At 37.4% G+C, this 15225-nt stretch overlaps 1 protein-coding gene across 1 annotated transcript in view; it reads left to right on the forward strand.

Moving 5' to 3' along the window:
* Positions 1-15225, forward strand: part of Nbas (NBAS subunit of NRZ tethering complex) — a 351187-nt gene that overhangs the window by 51620 nt on the left and 284342 nt on the right. The window contains 2 exon segments of the mRNA XM_048804961.1: positions 5746-5884; positions 14762-14830. Of these exon segments, the coding sequence (XP_048660918.1) occupies positions 5746-5884; positions 14762-14830 (208 nt within the window).

Consider the following 15225-nt stretch of genomic DNA (forward strand, 5'->3'; position numbering starts at 1 on the left):
ACTCAGTGGTTTAAAACAGCACAGATTTAGGGGAGGGGAGAGGTGGGGAGGGGGGAGGGTGGAGGATGGGAAAGGCAGAGGAGCACAACAGACACTAGGATGGCAATTTGTAAATCAATGGATGTGTAACTGATGTGATTCTGCAATCTATGTATGGGGTGAAGGTGGGAGTTCATAACACACTTGAATCAAAGTGTGGAATATGATATGTCAAGAAATTTGTAATGTTTTGAACAACCCACAATAAAAAAAATACATATATATATACCTAAGTACCTACTACATAAAATTTACAAATTTTTTTTACCTCATGTGTGTGTGCATCTAGGTGGATTCACACATGAAGATCTATAAATGAGAGATAACAGTACAATTTTCTGCTCCATTCCTTTGTCTTGGTCTTCTCTACAGGTAGCTATGATTTTGATGTGTGACCTTTCAATTAGTTACATTTGCCATCTTTACACTGTAAATGCAATCTAGTTGAGTTCATAAACATTTTTATTGTTCTAAACATCTTCATTCTCAATGCAAACTCATTAGTAGTGTATTAAGAGTTGCATTGTCCCTAAACATTCTACAGGATAGTTGGTGTAGCTCTTTGTTATGTTAATCTGTATTATTGTCCTTTGGATTTCTCCTTACTCTTCATTTTTCTTTTGAACTGATGGAAGATTTTATAAATTCTCCCTACTAACATGCTATTTTATGTGTTATGGATAATTTCTCCTGGATATGATTTGTTATAGATTGAGGTCACAGCATTGAAAGGCTGATTAAGAGATCCCCATCTTTTCTCTCGCCAGGTTAATATGGTTAATTTTTAATGCAGTCAATTTCAAGGAGAATGTCTTAATGATGCAAGGGCAGGAAAATATTTCTAGGTCAAAGTGCACAAAGGCTAGCTCAGCAAGGGAAAGACTGATCAGTGGGGACTGAGTTGACATTCTCTCAGGTGAATCTTACGTTTGCCTAATTTCATTAAATTGGTTTGTTCAGTTCTGTAAAATATTCGGATAGGATTTTATTTGAAACTGCTTGAGATTTCCATTAAGAGGAACTATCAGCCTGAACGTATCGACAGTCCAAAGGAGAAGGCGTTCTCTTGTGTCTTCACTCATGTCCTCATACATCTCTCACAAGCACTTTCTTGATGCTCTTCTTATGGCATTCTTGGCTAAACATTTTCTGGTGCCCTCTTTAACGATATGACTCTCGCCTCCTTCTACCCCCGTTGCTGTGCTCCTTTCCTTTCCATCTCATTTGCTGAAACCTGGCAAGAGAAAAGATGGGGGTCTCTTTTTAACCAGCCTTTCAATGCTGTGACCAAAATACCTGACAAGAACAACTTAGAAGAAGGCAAGTTTATTTGGGGCTCATAGTTTCAGAGGCCACAGTTCAGATAGCCAACTCCATTGTTCTTGGCCCCAGATGAGGCAGCACATCATGGGGAAGGGGCCTAGCAAAGGAAAGCTGCTCTGCTCATGGCAGGATCAGGAAATAGATGGGGGTAAAGGGCCACAGGGAAGATGCAGCCTTCCAGGGCACAGTCTCAGTGACTCACCTCTAGCCAGGTCCCCCTGTCTACAGTTAACACCCAGCCTATTCATAATGGGATGGACCGATTAGGTCATAGTTCTAATCCAATCACATTCCTGCATTGAAACAGGCACTTTTTTTGGGGGTGGGGTGGGGAGGAACACTTCATATCCAAACCAAACCATGACAGTCTCTCTAGTACCTTCACTCTGTGCTGCTTAAGGAGAAAGTTGGAGACTCAACTTTTCAGTCACTTGTGAAACATCTATTGAGTATATTGTGTTGGGCCTGAGACGCCTGTCTTATTTCCATTGTCTGACTTGATATAAATTGCATAGTTTTACCGATGGAACTTAATTCTTCACTGGCCACTGCGTTGTTGCCCTGGAAGCCTCAACACTGCGAACACGTTGGAGAACGTTTATTTGCTTGGCCAAGCATCACGGCTAGCCTGCTTTTATTAATCATTTGTAAGTTAGCTTTAGCCAACATTGTGAATCTTGAAAACAAATGGATTAAATTGATGCCTTGAATTGAGGTTGATCTTCCATGGCATGTATAACTTAAGCCTGTTTCAGTCTACTGAAGGATTTTCTTATCACCTACCAGTTGTCATCTATGCCACTTAATTCCATGCTTCCCCTGGCTCTTTGCTCTTTGCCCTCTTAGCTTTGGAATGTAGGGCGCGTATATTGCTCATCTCTCTGTTCGCTGCATTGCACACAATAGTTAATAGTTACTTGTTCTGTGCGTGTGTGGAGTCATTTCAGTGTCCTTACCTTGAAACATGTGAACAGTCAAGCCTGCTTGCATATGTGCACATGTGCATTCTTATCCATGTGGAGTGCTGAAGTGCTGATATCCCAACGCTGCCCTCTCAGTGGGGAACAACACATGATTAGGGTCATCATTCTGCTTACTTTTCCACTTATTCTTCAGTCTGGTATGAATGGAGGAAAGGGTTTTGGATGTGAGTTGTCCCCCAAAAGCTCATGTGAGACAATGTAAAATAATTCAGAGGAAAAATGATTGGGTTGTGAGAATCTTAACCCAGTCGGTAAATTTATCCCATGATGGGGATTAACTGAGGGGTAACTGAAGTGGTAGAGCATGGGTGGAGGAGGTGGGAACTAGGGCATAGTCTTTGTGTATATTTGCATGTGGGTGGAGTTTCTCTGCTTCTTGGTCACCATGATGTGAGCTGCTGCCCTCTGCCACACACTCTACCAAGATGTTCAGTCTCACCTTGAACCCTGAGAAATGGAGCCACTTTCTTATGGACTAAGACCTTTGAAACCATGAGTCCTCAAACTTTTTCTCCCCTATAGTTGTTCTGGTCAGATCCTGTAGTCATAGCAGTGAAAAAGCTGACTAAGATAAAAATAGTGGGAAGCAGGTACTGAATCTCTTCTGTTCTCAGTGAGCTTATCTGTAGTAGCCAATTTAATCTATGCACAGTCATTTGTCAAAATTCATGGAGAGGAAGTATCTTCCAGGACCAAGACCAGGAGATAAGGGATCTGAATTCTTACCCCTCCAACTCCTTCAGTAGTCAATAAGAGTTTCATATTTTGTTGTTATAAATACAATTAATATAATAGAAATTATGTATTGAATACATTAAAATACTCAACATAGTATACATATTTTTAATATGTTGCAATTGATCAGAGAGGGTACTTATTTCAGTTATCAAAGAATTGTTTTATTATGGCCTTTTGGGGGGATTTGTTGAGTATTCTTAGTGGTGGGTTTTTTTTGGTACCAGAGATTGAACTCGGGGCACTGAACCACTGAGCTGCATCCCCAGCCCTATTTTATTTATAGACAGGGTCTCACTGCGTTGCTTAGTGCCTTGCCATTGCTGAGGCTGGCTTTGAATTTGCGATCCTCCTGTCTTGGCCTCCTGAGCTGCTGAGATTATAGGTGTGTGCCACCATGCCCATCCCTTAATGTAATTTTTATAAGTTACTGGTTTTTAAAGGTGTTTTATAAATTATATTTTTTCCTTTGAAAAATATTATGATTAAATTGGAACTATAAATATTCAGAGTTACCTGTTTTCAGAGTTTATCCTAGTAACTGGACTTCTGGGAAAAATTTCTTTATGGAAAATTTGAAGCACATACAAATAGAGTAGGATTCTTGTAGAGCTCTAGACTTACCATTGAATTTTCAGCCGCTCATGGCCTGTCTTATTTCATCTTCATCCCAGATATCCCTTCACCTGAACTATTTTGAAGTAAATCCTGGACAACATGTTTCATTTGTAAACACTTCAGTATTTCTACAAAATAAGGACTCTACCGAATGATACCATTATTATATTCAGAGAAAAATAATTGCCTATATCTTCAGATACCAGCCTGTGCTTGCTGAGATGACTGATCTCTGCTTTCTGTTTTCCCTCTCTTCTGCTTTCTTGCTGTATGAGTTCTTAAGAAACCACATCATTGATTTTTGTATGTTTCTAACTTCTAGATTGTTATGTCTTTTTAGTGTTCACGACATTTTTCTTCATCTGTTTTGTCTAAATTGGTACTTAGGTTAGAGGGATACTATAATTTCATCTGTACTAGATAAAATTGGGGAAATAACTTTATTGTAGCAGTCATCTATTTGAACAGAATGAGTGCTATGGCCAAGTAATACTTGCACTATTAGCTTGACTTGGGATCAAAATCTTTTGTCCGTGGGAACAGGTTAATTGTTTTTGTGCTAAGGATTTGCCTAGGTTAGAAACAACCTAAACGGGTTGTTTCAAGCTGTCATCTCATAATTTGCTATTTTCCATTTGCTGGGGTAAAGTTGTAATAGCTTTCTTCCTATTGTTTTATTATGTAGAGCTCTAAGTGAAGGCTCAAGTTGTGTTTCTGTGATTAAAGTTCATTTAAATGACTTCATGGATTTTGAGTTTTGCAAAAAGTCTTGGCTATTTGAATTCCATTGTTAGTCAGCTCAGTTTATATAATGTTAATCCAGTAACATGTTCTAACTTTTAGTGTATATGTTAAGCTGTTTGCCGTGTTGGTAACTTGTCTCCAGTTGTTGATTGGTTCACGGAAAAGTACACAAATCATAATGTGCAGTCTTACTTCTAAACAGTCGTTGCCACATGGCTCTTTGCCTCAAGAACTCACAGCTGTCATTTCTTTTGGATGTGCTGGAGTTGTGCCCTCAGTGCATCACGTATGTTGCTGTCATTTAATACGTGTATCTATATGAAGCCACACAACTGTTAATGCTTGCTGCTGGCGAGGTGTGATGGAAGTTTATAAAATACTCACACATGCAGATATGAAGGTAAAGCTGGGATCAGGTGGAGTGCTGCTCTCTGGAGAAGCATACTTAAATAGTTACGATATCGGGGCTGGGGGTATAGCTCAGTTGGCAGAGTGCTTGCCTTGCCTTGCCTTGCCTGCACAAGGTCCTGGGTTCAATCCCCAGTGCAAAAAAAAAAAAAAAGTTACACCAGCAATCTTTTTTTACATGTCTCATTATCAGGTTAAAGACAATGCAAGCATTATTCTTTGTACTCATGAAACTTACAGAACTAGAAGCAGCTATGCAGCTTTTCCATAGTTGCAATGTACAATGTTCTTTGTGCAGTACTCAAGGAGGTCCATTGTCTAAAGTTACTATTAAGTGGGCAAGAGTATCGTAACTGGTGAAACACTGGTTGTCTTGCATGAGAATTTCTTTATCCCTGGGAGCTATGTGCATGAGATCAAGGCCTAAGCTGACAAAACTCTTGCAGGGAGACTCCTCTGGCAGTTGATCACTATAGCCGCTAGGCATCCTGTGGCCTGTGTACCGGGAACATTCCCAGGTAGCAGGCATGCCACAGCCATGAGGTCTCATTGTAGACTCCCAATCTCAGTTACTGCTCTGCCACTCTGTCATCACACTACAAATGCTTACTGTTAGGACACAGGCAGTTTCTCCAATGTGCTGTTGCCAGCCTTAAGACATCTTTTCCCTTCATTTCTCAGGTACCATCTGATTTCAGGTGCTTGAATGTATAGGCTTTCCTTCTCAAGTGAAAGGGACAGTCCCATTGGTTTTCTTTTCATTGTTTTGTCTGAAAGTTTCTAAACTTAACTAAATTATTATATATTTTCTTGGCAGAAGCTTTTTTGTACTTGGTATTTTTCTGTTATTTCATTCATATTTGCAGTTCATCAATTCTATTTGTCTCATGTTTAGACTTCTTCTGGTTGGTGGATGTGAGACTGCAGACATGGGCCCAACAACAGCAGCTGGCTGTGGCCTTTCTGCATGGAGAGTTCTTTCGGGATCACCTTATTACAAGCAGGTCACTGATGGTGGAGATAGGGTCACCACGGTAAGCATTAGTTACAGCCTTTTACTTTTCTAATTGTTCTTACACAAATAAGCCCTTTTTATGATTTAATGGAAGAAATAATTTTGTCTGAAATGAGGATGGTTAATTAGTGCTAATTCAATTTCAGTTCTTTCAGATATCAAGTTGAACAGTGTATTGAATTTTTTTCTGGTTTTATTTAGTAATATTTTCAGATACTAGAAAAACAACCTAAGAGTAGTCTGATTACTTATATTTGCCTTTTTAGACATTAAAAATTATCAAGCACCTTTTATGTTATGGCAACTATGTGGAATGCTTTTGCATGTATTAGCTTACCTAAGTAACTCTTTGAAGAAAACTGTAGTTAAGTTGCCCTCGGCTACCTAGCTAGCAAGTGGTAAAATCAGAATAGAAACTTCAGAAGTTCACCAGTCCGTTTTCTTAACTGCCATGCCATGCTTCCTTTCAATATTCCTTTTTCTATGAATTATTATTTATAATTAATTGGGCTTCTGTTTTGCATCAGACACCCTTTGGGGTAGTTAGCTTTCTGTTGCTGCAAAAAAAATACTGAGATAAACAACTTACAAGGAGGAAAAACTTATTTTGGCTCAGTTTCAGAGGTTTTACACGATGGTGGCTTGTCCCTGTTAGGGCAGTAAGTCATGGTGGGAACACATGGTGAAGAGGCTACTCATCTCATGGCCCATCGGGAAGTGAGAGGAGAGGCCAGTGTCCCAATAGCCCCTTTGAGCGTACACTCCCCAGACTTCCTTTCACTGGGTCCTACCTCCAAAACGTTCCACTGCCATGAGCTGGGGACCAAACCTTTAGTGGTCCTTTGGAAGAATTCAAGTCCTAGATGATAGTACTCTCATAGGCTATAGTAGTAATAGGCTAGGCTGTATTGTGATTTAGACAATCCTGTCAAGAAGCAGACCTTGGAAGATGGAAAGATCTACCTTACTCTTGGATAGGCAGAACTAATATTATCAAAATGACCATACTACCAAAAGCACTATATAGATTGAATGCAATTCCAATTAAAATCCTAATGACATTCCTCATAGAAAAATAGAAAAAGCAGTCATGAAATTCATCTGGAAAAATAAAAGACCCAGAATAGCTAAAGGAATCCTTAGCAGGAAGAGTGAAGCAGGTGGCATGACTATACCAGATCTTAAACTATTCTACGGAGCAATAGTAATAAAAACAGCATGGTAGTGGCATAAAAACAGACTGGTAGAACAATTATACTGAATTAGAGGACAGACTAATTCACAAAATTATAATTATATTAGGCAAAGGCACCAAAAACATGCATTGGAGAGAAGATAGCCTCTTGAACAAATGGTGCTGGGAAAACTGGAAATGAAATTAAACCCCTCTCGCCCTGCACAAAACTCAAAATGGATCAAGGAAGGACCTAGGAATACCTATTAGACGCGACCCTGCGTCTAATAGAAGAAAAAGTAGGCCCTAATCTCCATGTGGAAATAGGCCCCAACTTCCTTAAGACTCCTTTAGTGCAAGAATTAAAACCAAGAATCAATAAATGGGATGGATTCAAACTAAAAAGTTTCTCCTTAGCAAAAGAAACAATCTGTGAGGTAAATAGTCTACATCTTGGGAGCAAATTTTAACCCCTCACACATCAGGTACAGCACTAATCTTCAGGGTATATAAAGAACTCAAAAAGCTAAACACTAATAAAACAAGCCAGTCAATAAATGGGCCAAGGATCTGAACAGCCAGTCAATAAATGGGCCAAGGATTCTCAGAAGATAATATATAATCAACAAATAGATGAAAAAATGTTCATAATTACTAGCAATTAGAGAAATGCAAATCAAAACTACATCTAAGATTTCATCTCACTCTAGTCAGAATGGCAGCTATTATGAAGACGAGTGTTGGCGATGATGTGGGGGGAAAAGGTACACTCATATGCTGCTGATGGGACTGCAAATTTGTGCAGCCAATATGAAAAGCAGTATGGACATTGCTTGGAAAATTGAGAATGGAACCACCATTTGACCCAGCTATTCCTCTCCTCAGTCTATACCCAAAGGACTTAAAAACAGCATGCTACAGTGACACAGCCACATCAATGTTTGTAGCGGCACAATTCATAATACCTAAACTGTGGAACCAACCTAGAGGCCCTTCAGTAGATGAATAGATTAAAAAAGTGGCATTTATATACAATAGAATATTACTCAGCAATAAGAGAATAAAATCATGGCATTTGCATAATGTTAAGTGGAATTAGCCAATGTCAAAAAACTAAATGCCAAATGTTTTCTCTGACACTAGGAGGTTGATTCATAGTGGGGTAGGGAGGGGGAGCATGGGAGGAATAGATAGGTTTGTCTAGAGGGTTATTGTTATAGATCCTTTCGTCAGGGGACAGGGGTTAGAAATGATGGTGGAATAAGATGGACATCATCCGAAGTACATGTATGAAGATTCAAATGGTGTGAATATACTTTGTATATAACCAGAGATATGAAAAATTGTGCTGTATATGTATAACATGAATTGTAATGCATTCTACTGTCATACATAAATAATGAAAAGCAAACGAAAAGTCCTAAAATTTCTGTGGCTTACCACATGAAAGTTTGTTTCTTATTTGTGGCAAAGCTGTGGTAAAGCTTTGCACAGTGGCAAAGCCTGATGTTACTGTGATTCTTCTGGACAACTTGTTCTAATTGGTGAAGAAAGGATTCTTGGAAGATAACCTCTTTTCTAGCTATAAAGGGACACCAGTAAGTACTTTTCTTTGTGTTGAGAAGGGCGAGAAGAACTAGGTGTATGGGTGAGTACTGATTGTGTTTACCATCTTGAATACCCATCTTGTAATATTACATATCTTGGGTATTTCTGAAGGCTGTATGAAAGTAAGCATTTACCACATTATTTGTTACATAGTGGGCAATTAGATCTTTTTCAGATGAGGGAAGAAACAGAAATTTAAGGATGGCACAATATAAGTGAATGTGTTAGGTTGTTTGTTTCAATGATGAATGTATTGTTTTCTTAAAATGTTATTGACTTTAATCTTATAAAACAATGACTTGGTATTAAAAAATAAGAAGTATTTTCGAAAAGAAATACTAGCAATTATATACTCTTTGATTAGTAACATTGTGTTTTAGCACTTGGTATATACTGAAATGTGTGAATGGGATTTAATCCAATGAAGTTGTGTTTTTGGTTTTTTAATTGAACACAGGGTGTTACACATGCTAGGCAAATGGTCTACCACTAAAAGCTACATGTGTACCCTTTTAAATTTTTATTGAGGCACAATCTTGCTAAATTACTTGAGGGTCTTATAAATGGCGAGACTGACCTTGAACTTGAGATTCTCCTGCCTCAGCCTCCTGAGTTACTGTGATTACAGGTGTGCAACACTACATCTCACTAATTTTAAATTTTTTAAAAAAGTGATTATGACTTATGGGTTTATATGGCATCAGACCTTGAATCAGTTTAGATTTGGAGATCAACTTATTTTGTACTAGGCTTTGTGCTTTGACTTCCATTTATTAACCATCTACCTATTCTACCCATTTATGCTGCCTGCTGAACCCGGGGAGCAGAGCAGTGATAAGGAGCTGAAGGCTCATGAGAGTCTAAGCACTGAAGGTGGAAGAGGGGATAGGCCAGTTCTTGTGGCCCTGTTTAGCACTTCCCTCCCATATGAAATTATGTACATATCTAATTTATACTCTGATTATCCTATCAAATAAAAGTGAGGTAGGAGTCACTTATACATACTCATTATTTTTTGTTTGTAGCTTATTGTGTTTATTTCTCTGAATTAACTCGTATCCATCTTCTAGTTTTATATGTAAGACGTATAAGGGCAGATCTTGGAAAGAGGTTGAGGAATTTCTCCTCTCAAATCTGCCTAAAGCAAGTATGATGTCTTAAGCTTATTTTCCAGGGGTTCCATCAAAACATAATCTTCAGGAAAGTCTGTATATAGAGAAGGAGATAATACACAGATGTGACAAAATATATATAATTGGTCAACCCAGATGAAAGGGATACTGGTGCTTCATTGTACAATGCTGTAGCTATGAAATTTGACAAAATACAAAATACAGGGGGGAAAAGGTAAGTGTGGAAGATGCTAGGAGAGATAAAGCAGGCAAAGTGTGAGTGTTTTCGTACAGCGTAGTCGGGCGTATTTGTGACAGTGCATTCCAGGAAAGGAGATGTCATGGAGTTCTGTTGCATGTTAGGAAACCATTTTTCTCCTGACTTCTTGGAGTTCTCTTGCGCTATCCCTATGCTCCTTGCTGATGCATTAGAAGCTGCTCTGCTCTATATAGTCACTGCTCATCTCTGGCCTGAGGCTTTCGTATTGAAGTCTTAAAAGAAAATAGCTTTTGCACTGACAAAATAAGTTAGGAAAAATATTGAATTGCAAATTGAATGCCCTTCTGTATGATTAACTTCTTGAAATGTTGCAAGTGTATTTTAATTAGTGGCTTTAAAATGTGTCTTGCAGCTAAACTTAAAATGTTCTCCACAGGTGTCACCTACTTCCGAAAAACTTGAGGTTATTGTTATAACTCCTTTTGTCAGGAGACGGGTATTGTTCTCATTGAAATGCCTGTTAATCTGTGAAGTCACTGTTGTGCTGGGGTATATTGACTGAAAAATGCTGCGGGGCATGTATTCTAGGCTGCTAGGTTGTAAGAGAAACTACGAAAAATTCAACATATGCATTGACTAGTTTCCAAACTAATGTTAGTGTCACATATGTGAGATAGTTTTACTTACCTATCACTGCTCTAAGTGTTAGGAATATAAAGATATTAGTATAACTGTCCACAAATAAGTACAATAAGCTATAAAAGATACCAGGTCAGACTTTAATAACTAGGACCAAGGAAAAGTGCAGGCTCTAGAGTCAGAGGCTAATATTGAATTCCTGCTCATCCCTTGCCATTTCAGGCTTTGACTAGGATCCACAGGAGAAATTTATGTGAAAGTACTTGATAAACTCAGATGCTCTACAGGGTCAAATATTGCCTATTTTTTTAAGTTAAAAATCTTGAAGATAAATATATAAAAATTAAATTTACTTTTTATATGATGCTGCTGCTTTTTCAATTTACATTGTTCTAGTGGAAAGAATACAGGCTTTTTGGAATCTTGTTTACAAAAAAAAAAAAAAACTGTTTTTCTGAGAAAATAGAAGCATAAGGAGAAGAGGTCTTCCATGAGATTTTACCATCTGCCTGGGGCCGTACGTGTGTACTCTTCTCTTGTCATGACTGGTGCTGTCCTTGCTCTAAGGCCAAGCCTTCCCTTTGTCCTCTAGATCTGCCTAGATAATTGGAGAATGTTCTCCTACACTAAGATTGCTGTCTTCTAGATTTACCAGCTTACAAGATGCTTTTGTTCCTCCTGTAATAAAACTCTCCGCCCCCCTTGCCCTCCAGCCTCCGTCCCTTTTCTTTTCCTTAAAGTGTTCACATGTTGGCTCTGCTGGCTTCCAACTTAGTCCTTTCCATTTTCTCTCCAGTTCACTTAGATGGGAATTTAGCTCCATCTTTTTATTTAAAATATTCTTATCGATGTTATCAGTATCCTCCAATGTCTTGTCAGTTTTATTGTATTCTTAAATTCCGAATAGTTGCTTATATAAAAAATCAGTAAGCTTATTCTATTTTCCTTTCCCTTTACTTTCTGCTCCGTCTTATTTGGATTATTTCTTCTTTGTCACAATATATTCTACTTACACATACTTTGGACTCTCATTTCCACTTTAGTCTTAGATATGCATTTATGCATTTTAAAATGCTTGAAGTTAGTTTTTTCATTGAAGTTTTCCCAGTCATCTCTTGATTGAAGTTAGTCTGTAGTAGATATTTTGAGAAGGGCTCATAGCTGACTTTTTTTTTAACTTCAAAATTATTTTTCCAGAGTTTTGATATTTTACCTTTTCTACCTATAAAATCTTGATTCACTCTTTCAAGAAACTTTAGCAATTTCTACTCTTATTTTCTTGGTATGCAGGGTTTAAATGTCTGATTTAATCAAATCATTCCCCCTTTGTATAATCCATTTTGCTTGGAGGTTTTGATTTTTTATCTGAAATCTAATAACTTTTCTGGAATGCTGGAGCTCATCATTCAGTGCTAATTTCCCCAGATATGTCTGCCCTTATGACTTAGAGACTCAGATCTTTTTCTATTTCTGGAAAGTTTCTTGGATTATAATTTTAGATATTTTGTGCATTGGTTTCCTCTTTCAGGTTCTCTGGTAATCAGTTTTTTAGCTTTTTACTCTATTTCATTTCCTTTTAATTTGCATCTCCTTTTATGTATTGTTTTCTTGCCTTTATTTAAAGCTCCTTAAGTTTTCCCAGTTGTTTCTTGATTGGATGAAGTTAATCTTCAGAGATGTTTTGAGAAGGGCTCATAGCTGATGAATTTTTTTTCAAAATTTGCATACCTCTTTTAAAGATGATTTTCTTATTCCCAAATTACATAAGCTGCTTGTTATTCGCTTTTAAAAAAATACTTATTTTTAGTTAGATACAATACCTTATTATGTGATGAAGATTGAACCCATAGTCTTGCACGTGCGAAGCGAGTGCTCTACCGCTAAGCCACAACTCCAGCCCAGCCCCATGTTGTTCACTTTTACAAAAGATTTCTTGTCTAATTCTTTTCTGAGTTCTTGAGTTTCTGATTAAGGTTGTTTTCTATGCCCTCAAATGTGTGACAAAGCAGTTTTGTTCTGTTTAGAGTGTTAGGTTTAAGTTTTCTTTTGGTTTATAGTGGTTCTTCCAGAGGTAATGTACCTTTATTGATACATGTGAAATTTTGTATTCTGGTTTTCTGCAAAGTATGTAAATCTTTCTCTTAGTGCTTTTAAATATTAAACTACTTTACAAGGTTTCCAGCCGAGTGATGCCCTCTTTGGCTAGTGCAGCATAGTTAGATACTCTAACTGGTAGGTGTCTGTCTGGTGGAGATGGCTATGGGTCTGTGGATCTCTCTGGTTGCTTGCTGTTTCCTGGGCTTCTTTCCCCTTCACCACTCAATTGCAAAGTGTGCTTCTCCCTTTTTAACCCTTGTTCTCCTTCAGAATCTGTGTTCAGAAGATTGCTCCTTCACATCACACTGACTTAGTTCCTTCCCAGCAGTCTGACTGATGGATATGGATGGTGTTTTTTTTGTTTTTTTTTTTTTTTTTTTTCTTTTTTTACTGTTTTCAGACTCAGTAAATTGAACCTTGTTAGCTGTGGATTTTGACAGACTTTTGACTTTGCTAGCTTCCTTGACTGTGCCCCCCATTGGGCCCTACAGTATTTGTTTCAATCTGCCTTTGTTTGCCACCAAGCATTGGTGGTGGTTGCAGTGGGGATGAGTGGGCAGAAATAATGAAGGTGAGATAGGGCAGATAGGGCGATTTTTCTCATTTTATGCAGTTATTTTGAAGGTGAGTTTTCGTGTCTTAATAACCGGAGGGTGTTTTTTGTTTTTTTTGTTTTTTTGAAGGATATACTGGGAGAATTGTTGCTAGGCCATTACTACTTCAGCTACTGAGAATTTCTCATCACTTTCTAATCTCAATTTAACAGTATGTTTTGCCCACCCCCTACCCCTCCCCCCCCTTAACTAGGGCAAAATTCACATAGCATAAAATAAAGCATATCCATTTTAAAGTATACAATTCAGTGATAGTACATTTACTATGTTGTGAAACCATCAATACCATCTATTTTCAAGTCATTTTTACCATCCCAAAAGAAAACCTGTTATCAAACAGTTGATCCCTTTTCCCCCCCTCTCCCTAGCTCCTGGAAACCACTGGCTTGCTTTTTGTCTCTATAGACTTTACCTCTTCTGAATATTTCATCAAAAAGGAATCATACATTTATGTGATCTCAGGTAGCTGGCTTCTTTAACTTATTAAAGGTTTTTAAGGTCCAACCATTACATCATTCCTTCTTATGGCTGAATAATTTTTTTACATAAACAACATGTTTTTATACACTAATGCATATTTGGGTTGTTTCCACTTTTCAGCTATTGTGAACAATATTTCTGAGTATTCAGGGACAGGTATTTTGAATACCTGTTTATAATTTATGCATAGACCTACAAAAGAATTGCTAGGTCATATGATAATTTTCCCTTTAACTTTGAGAAATATCAGACTTTTCCACAGTGACTATAGTACCTTGTGTTCCCACTAGTGATATATAATTGTTCCAAATTGTTGACATGCTCAATAACACTTATTTTTCAGCTTTTAAATTAGTTGTCTTTCTTGCTTTTGTAAGTATAGTTCTTAAATCTAAACACAAATTAATCTTGGGGTGTTTATTTTTTTTTGTGCTGGGGATGGAACCCAGGGCCTTATGCATGGTAGGCAAACACTCTACCAACTGAGCTATAACTCCTGCCTCTTATATTGTTATTTTAAATATTGATTTCTAAATTATGAATTTTTCTCCAGTATTTTAAGAGTGTAGAATGAGTTTCTTAATAAAATTTGTTGGAAATATTGAAATTTTCTGTAGTGGTGCTAGGATAACTGGTCATCTGGGACAGCCTCAGTTAAGAGCTTGTGGTAGATTCTAATATTTATCAATTGTATTAGACTGTTCTTTATATTTTAAGAAACCATTGGATGTTGGATATATTTTGTAAGATTTTACCAGTTGGTAGTTCCCCCTGCCCCCTGAACCGAAAAGAATCTCACCAAGATTATTAACACCTGTTGGAGATTTTCTTAACAATTGTTAAAAAAAACAAAACAAAACATGATTTGCTGTAGATTTGTTTTTATAAGAATTTGTACAGTGACAAATTTTTTCATTAATTTTTCTTTGTATGATGTGCATTTATTTTGTAGGTACCAAAGACACTAGGATTATTAAGGATGTTAAGTGTCAAGTTTTACAGTCGCCAGGGACAAGAACAGGTAATGCAAATTTGTTTAACCTTGTGCTTGTCATTTTCACCAGAGTACCCGTAAAGTTAAAAGTTGAGTGAACTTTGAATCTTTGAATATTATAGATCTTGATCCGGGTGTATTCATAATTATACACTATGCAGATATATGCACTAGTAAAAACTTACGGTTATTCATTAGTATGTCTCAATCTTAACTGGAAAAAAACTTTAAAGAGAAATACAGAGAATGAGCCTAGTTTTCTTGGGATCTGAAGACAGCCTAAAGAATTCTCCTAGAAGCATACATATATCTATGAATTTCTTCTCTTCCCCACCCCACTGGCAACACTACCTCATTTTATTATAGAATCAGGAAGAAACATTTTTTTCCCCCCACACTTTGGACACTGCAATGGAACATTT

Source organism: Marmota marmota, unplaced genomic scaffold, assembly GCF_001458135.2.
Source record: "Marmota marmota marmota unplaced genomic scaffold, marMar, whole genome shotgun sequence".
Classification (NCBI taxonomy): Eukaryota; Metazoa; Chordata; class Mammalia; order Rodentia; family Sciuridae; genus Marmota; species Marmota marmota.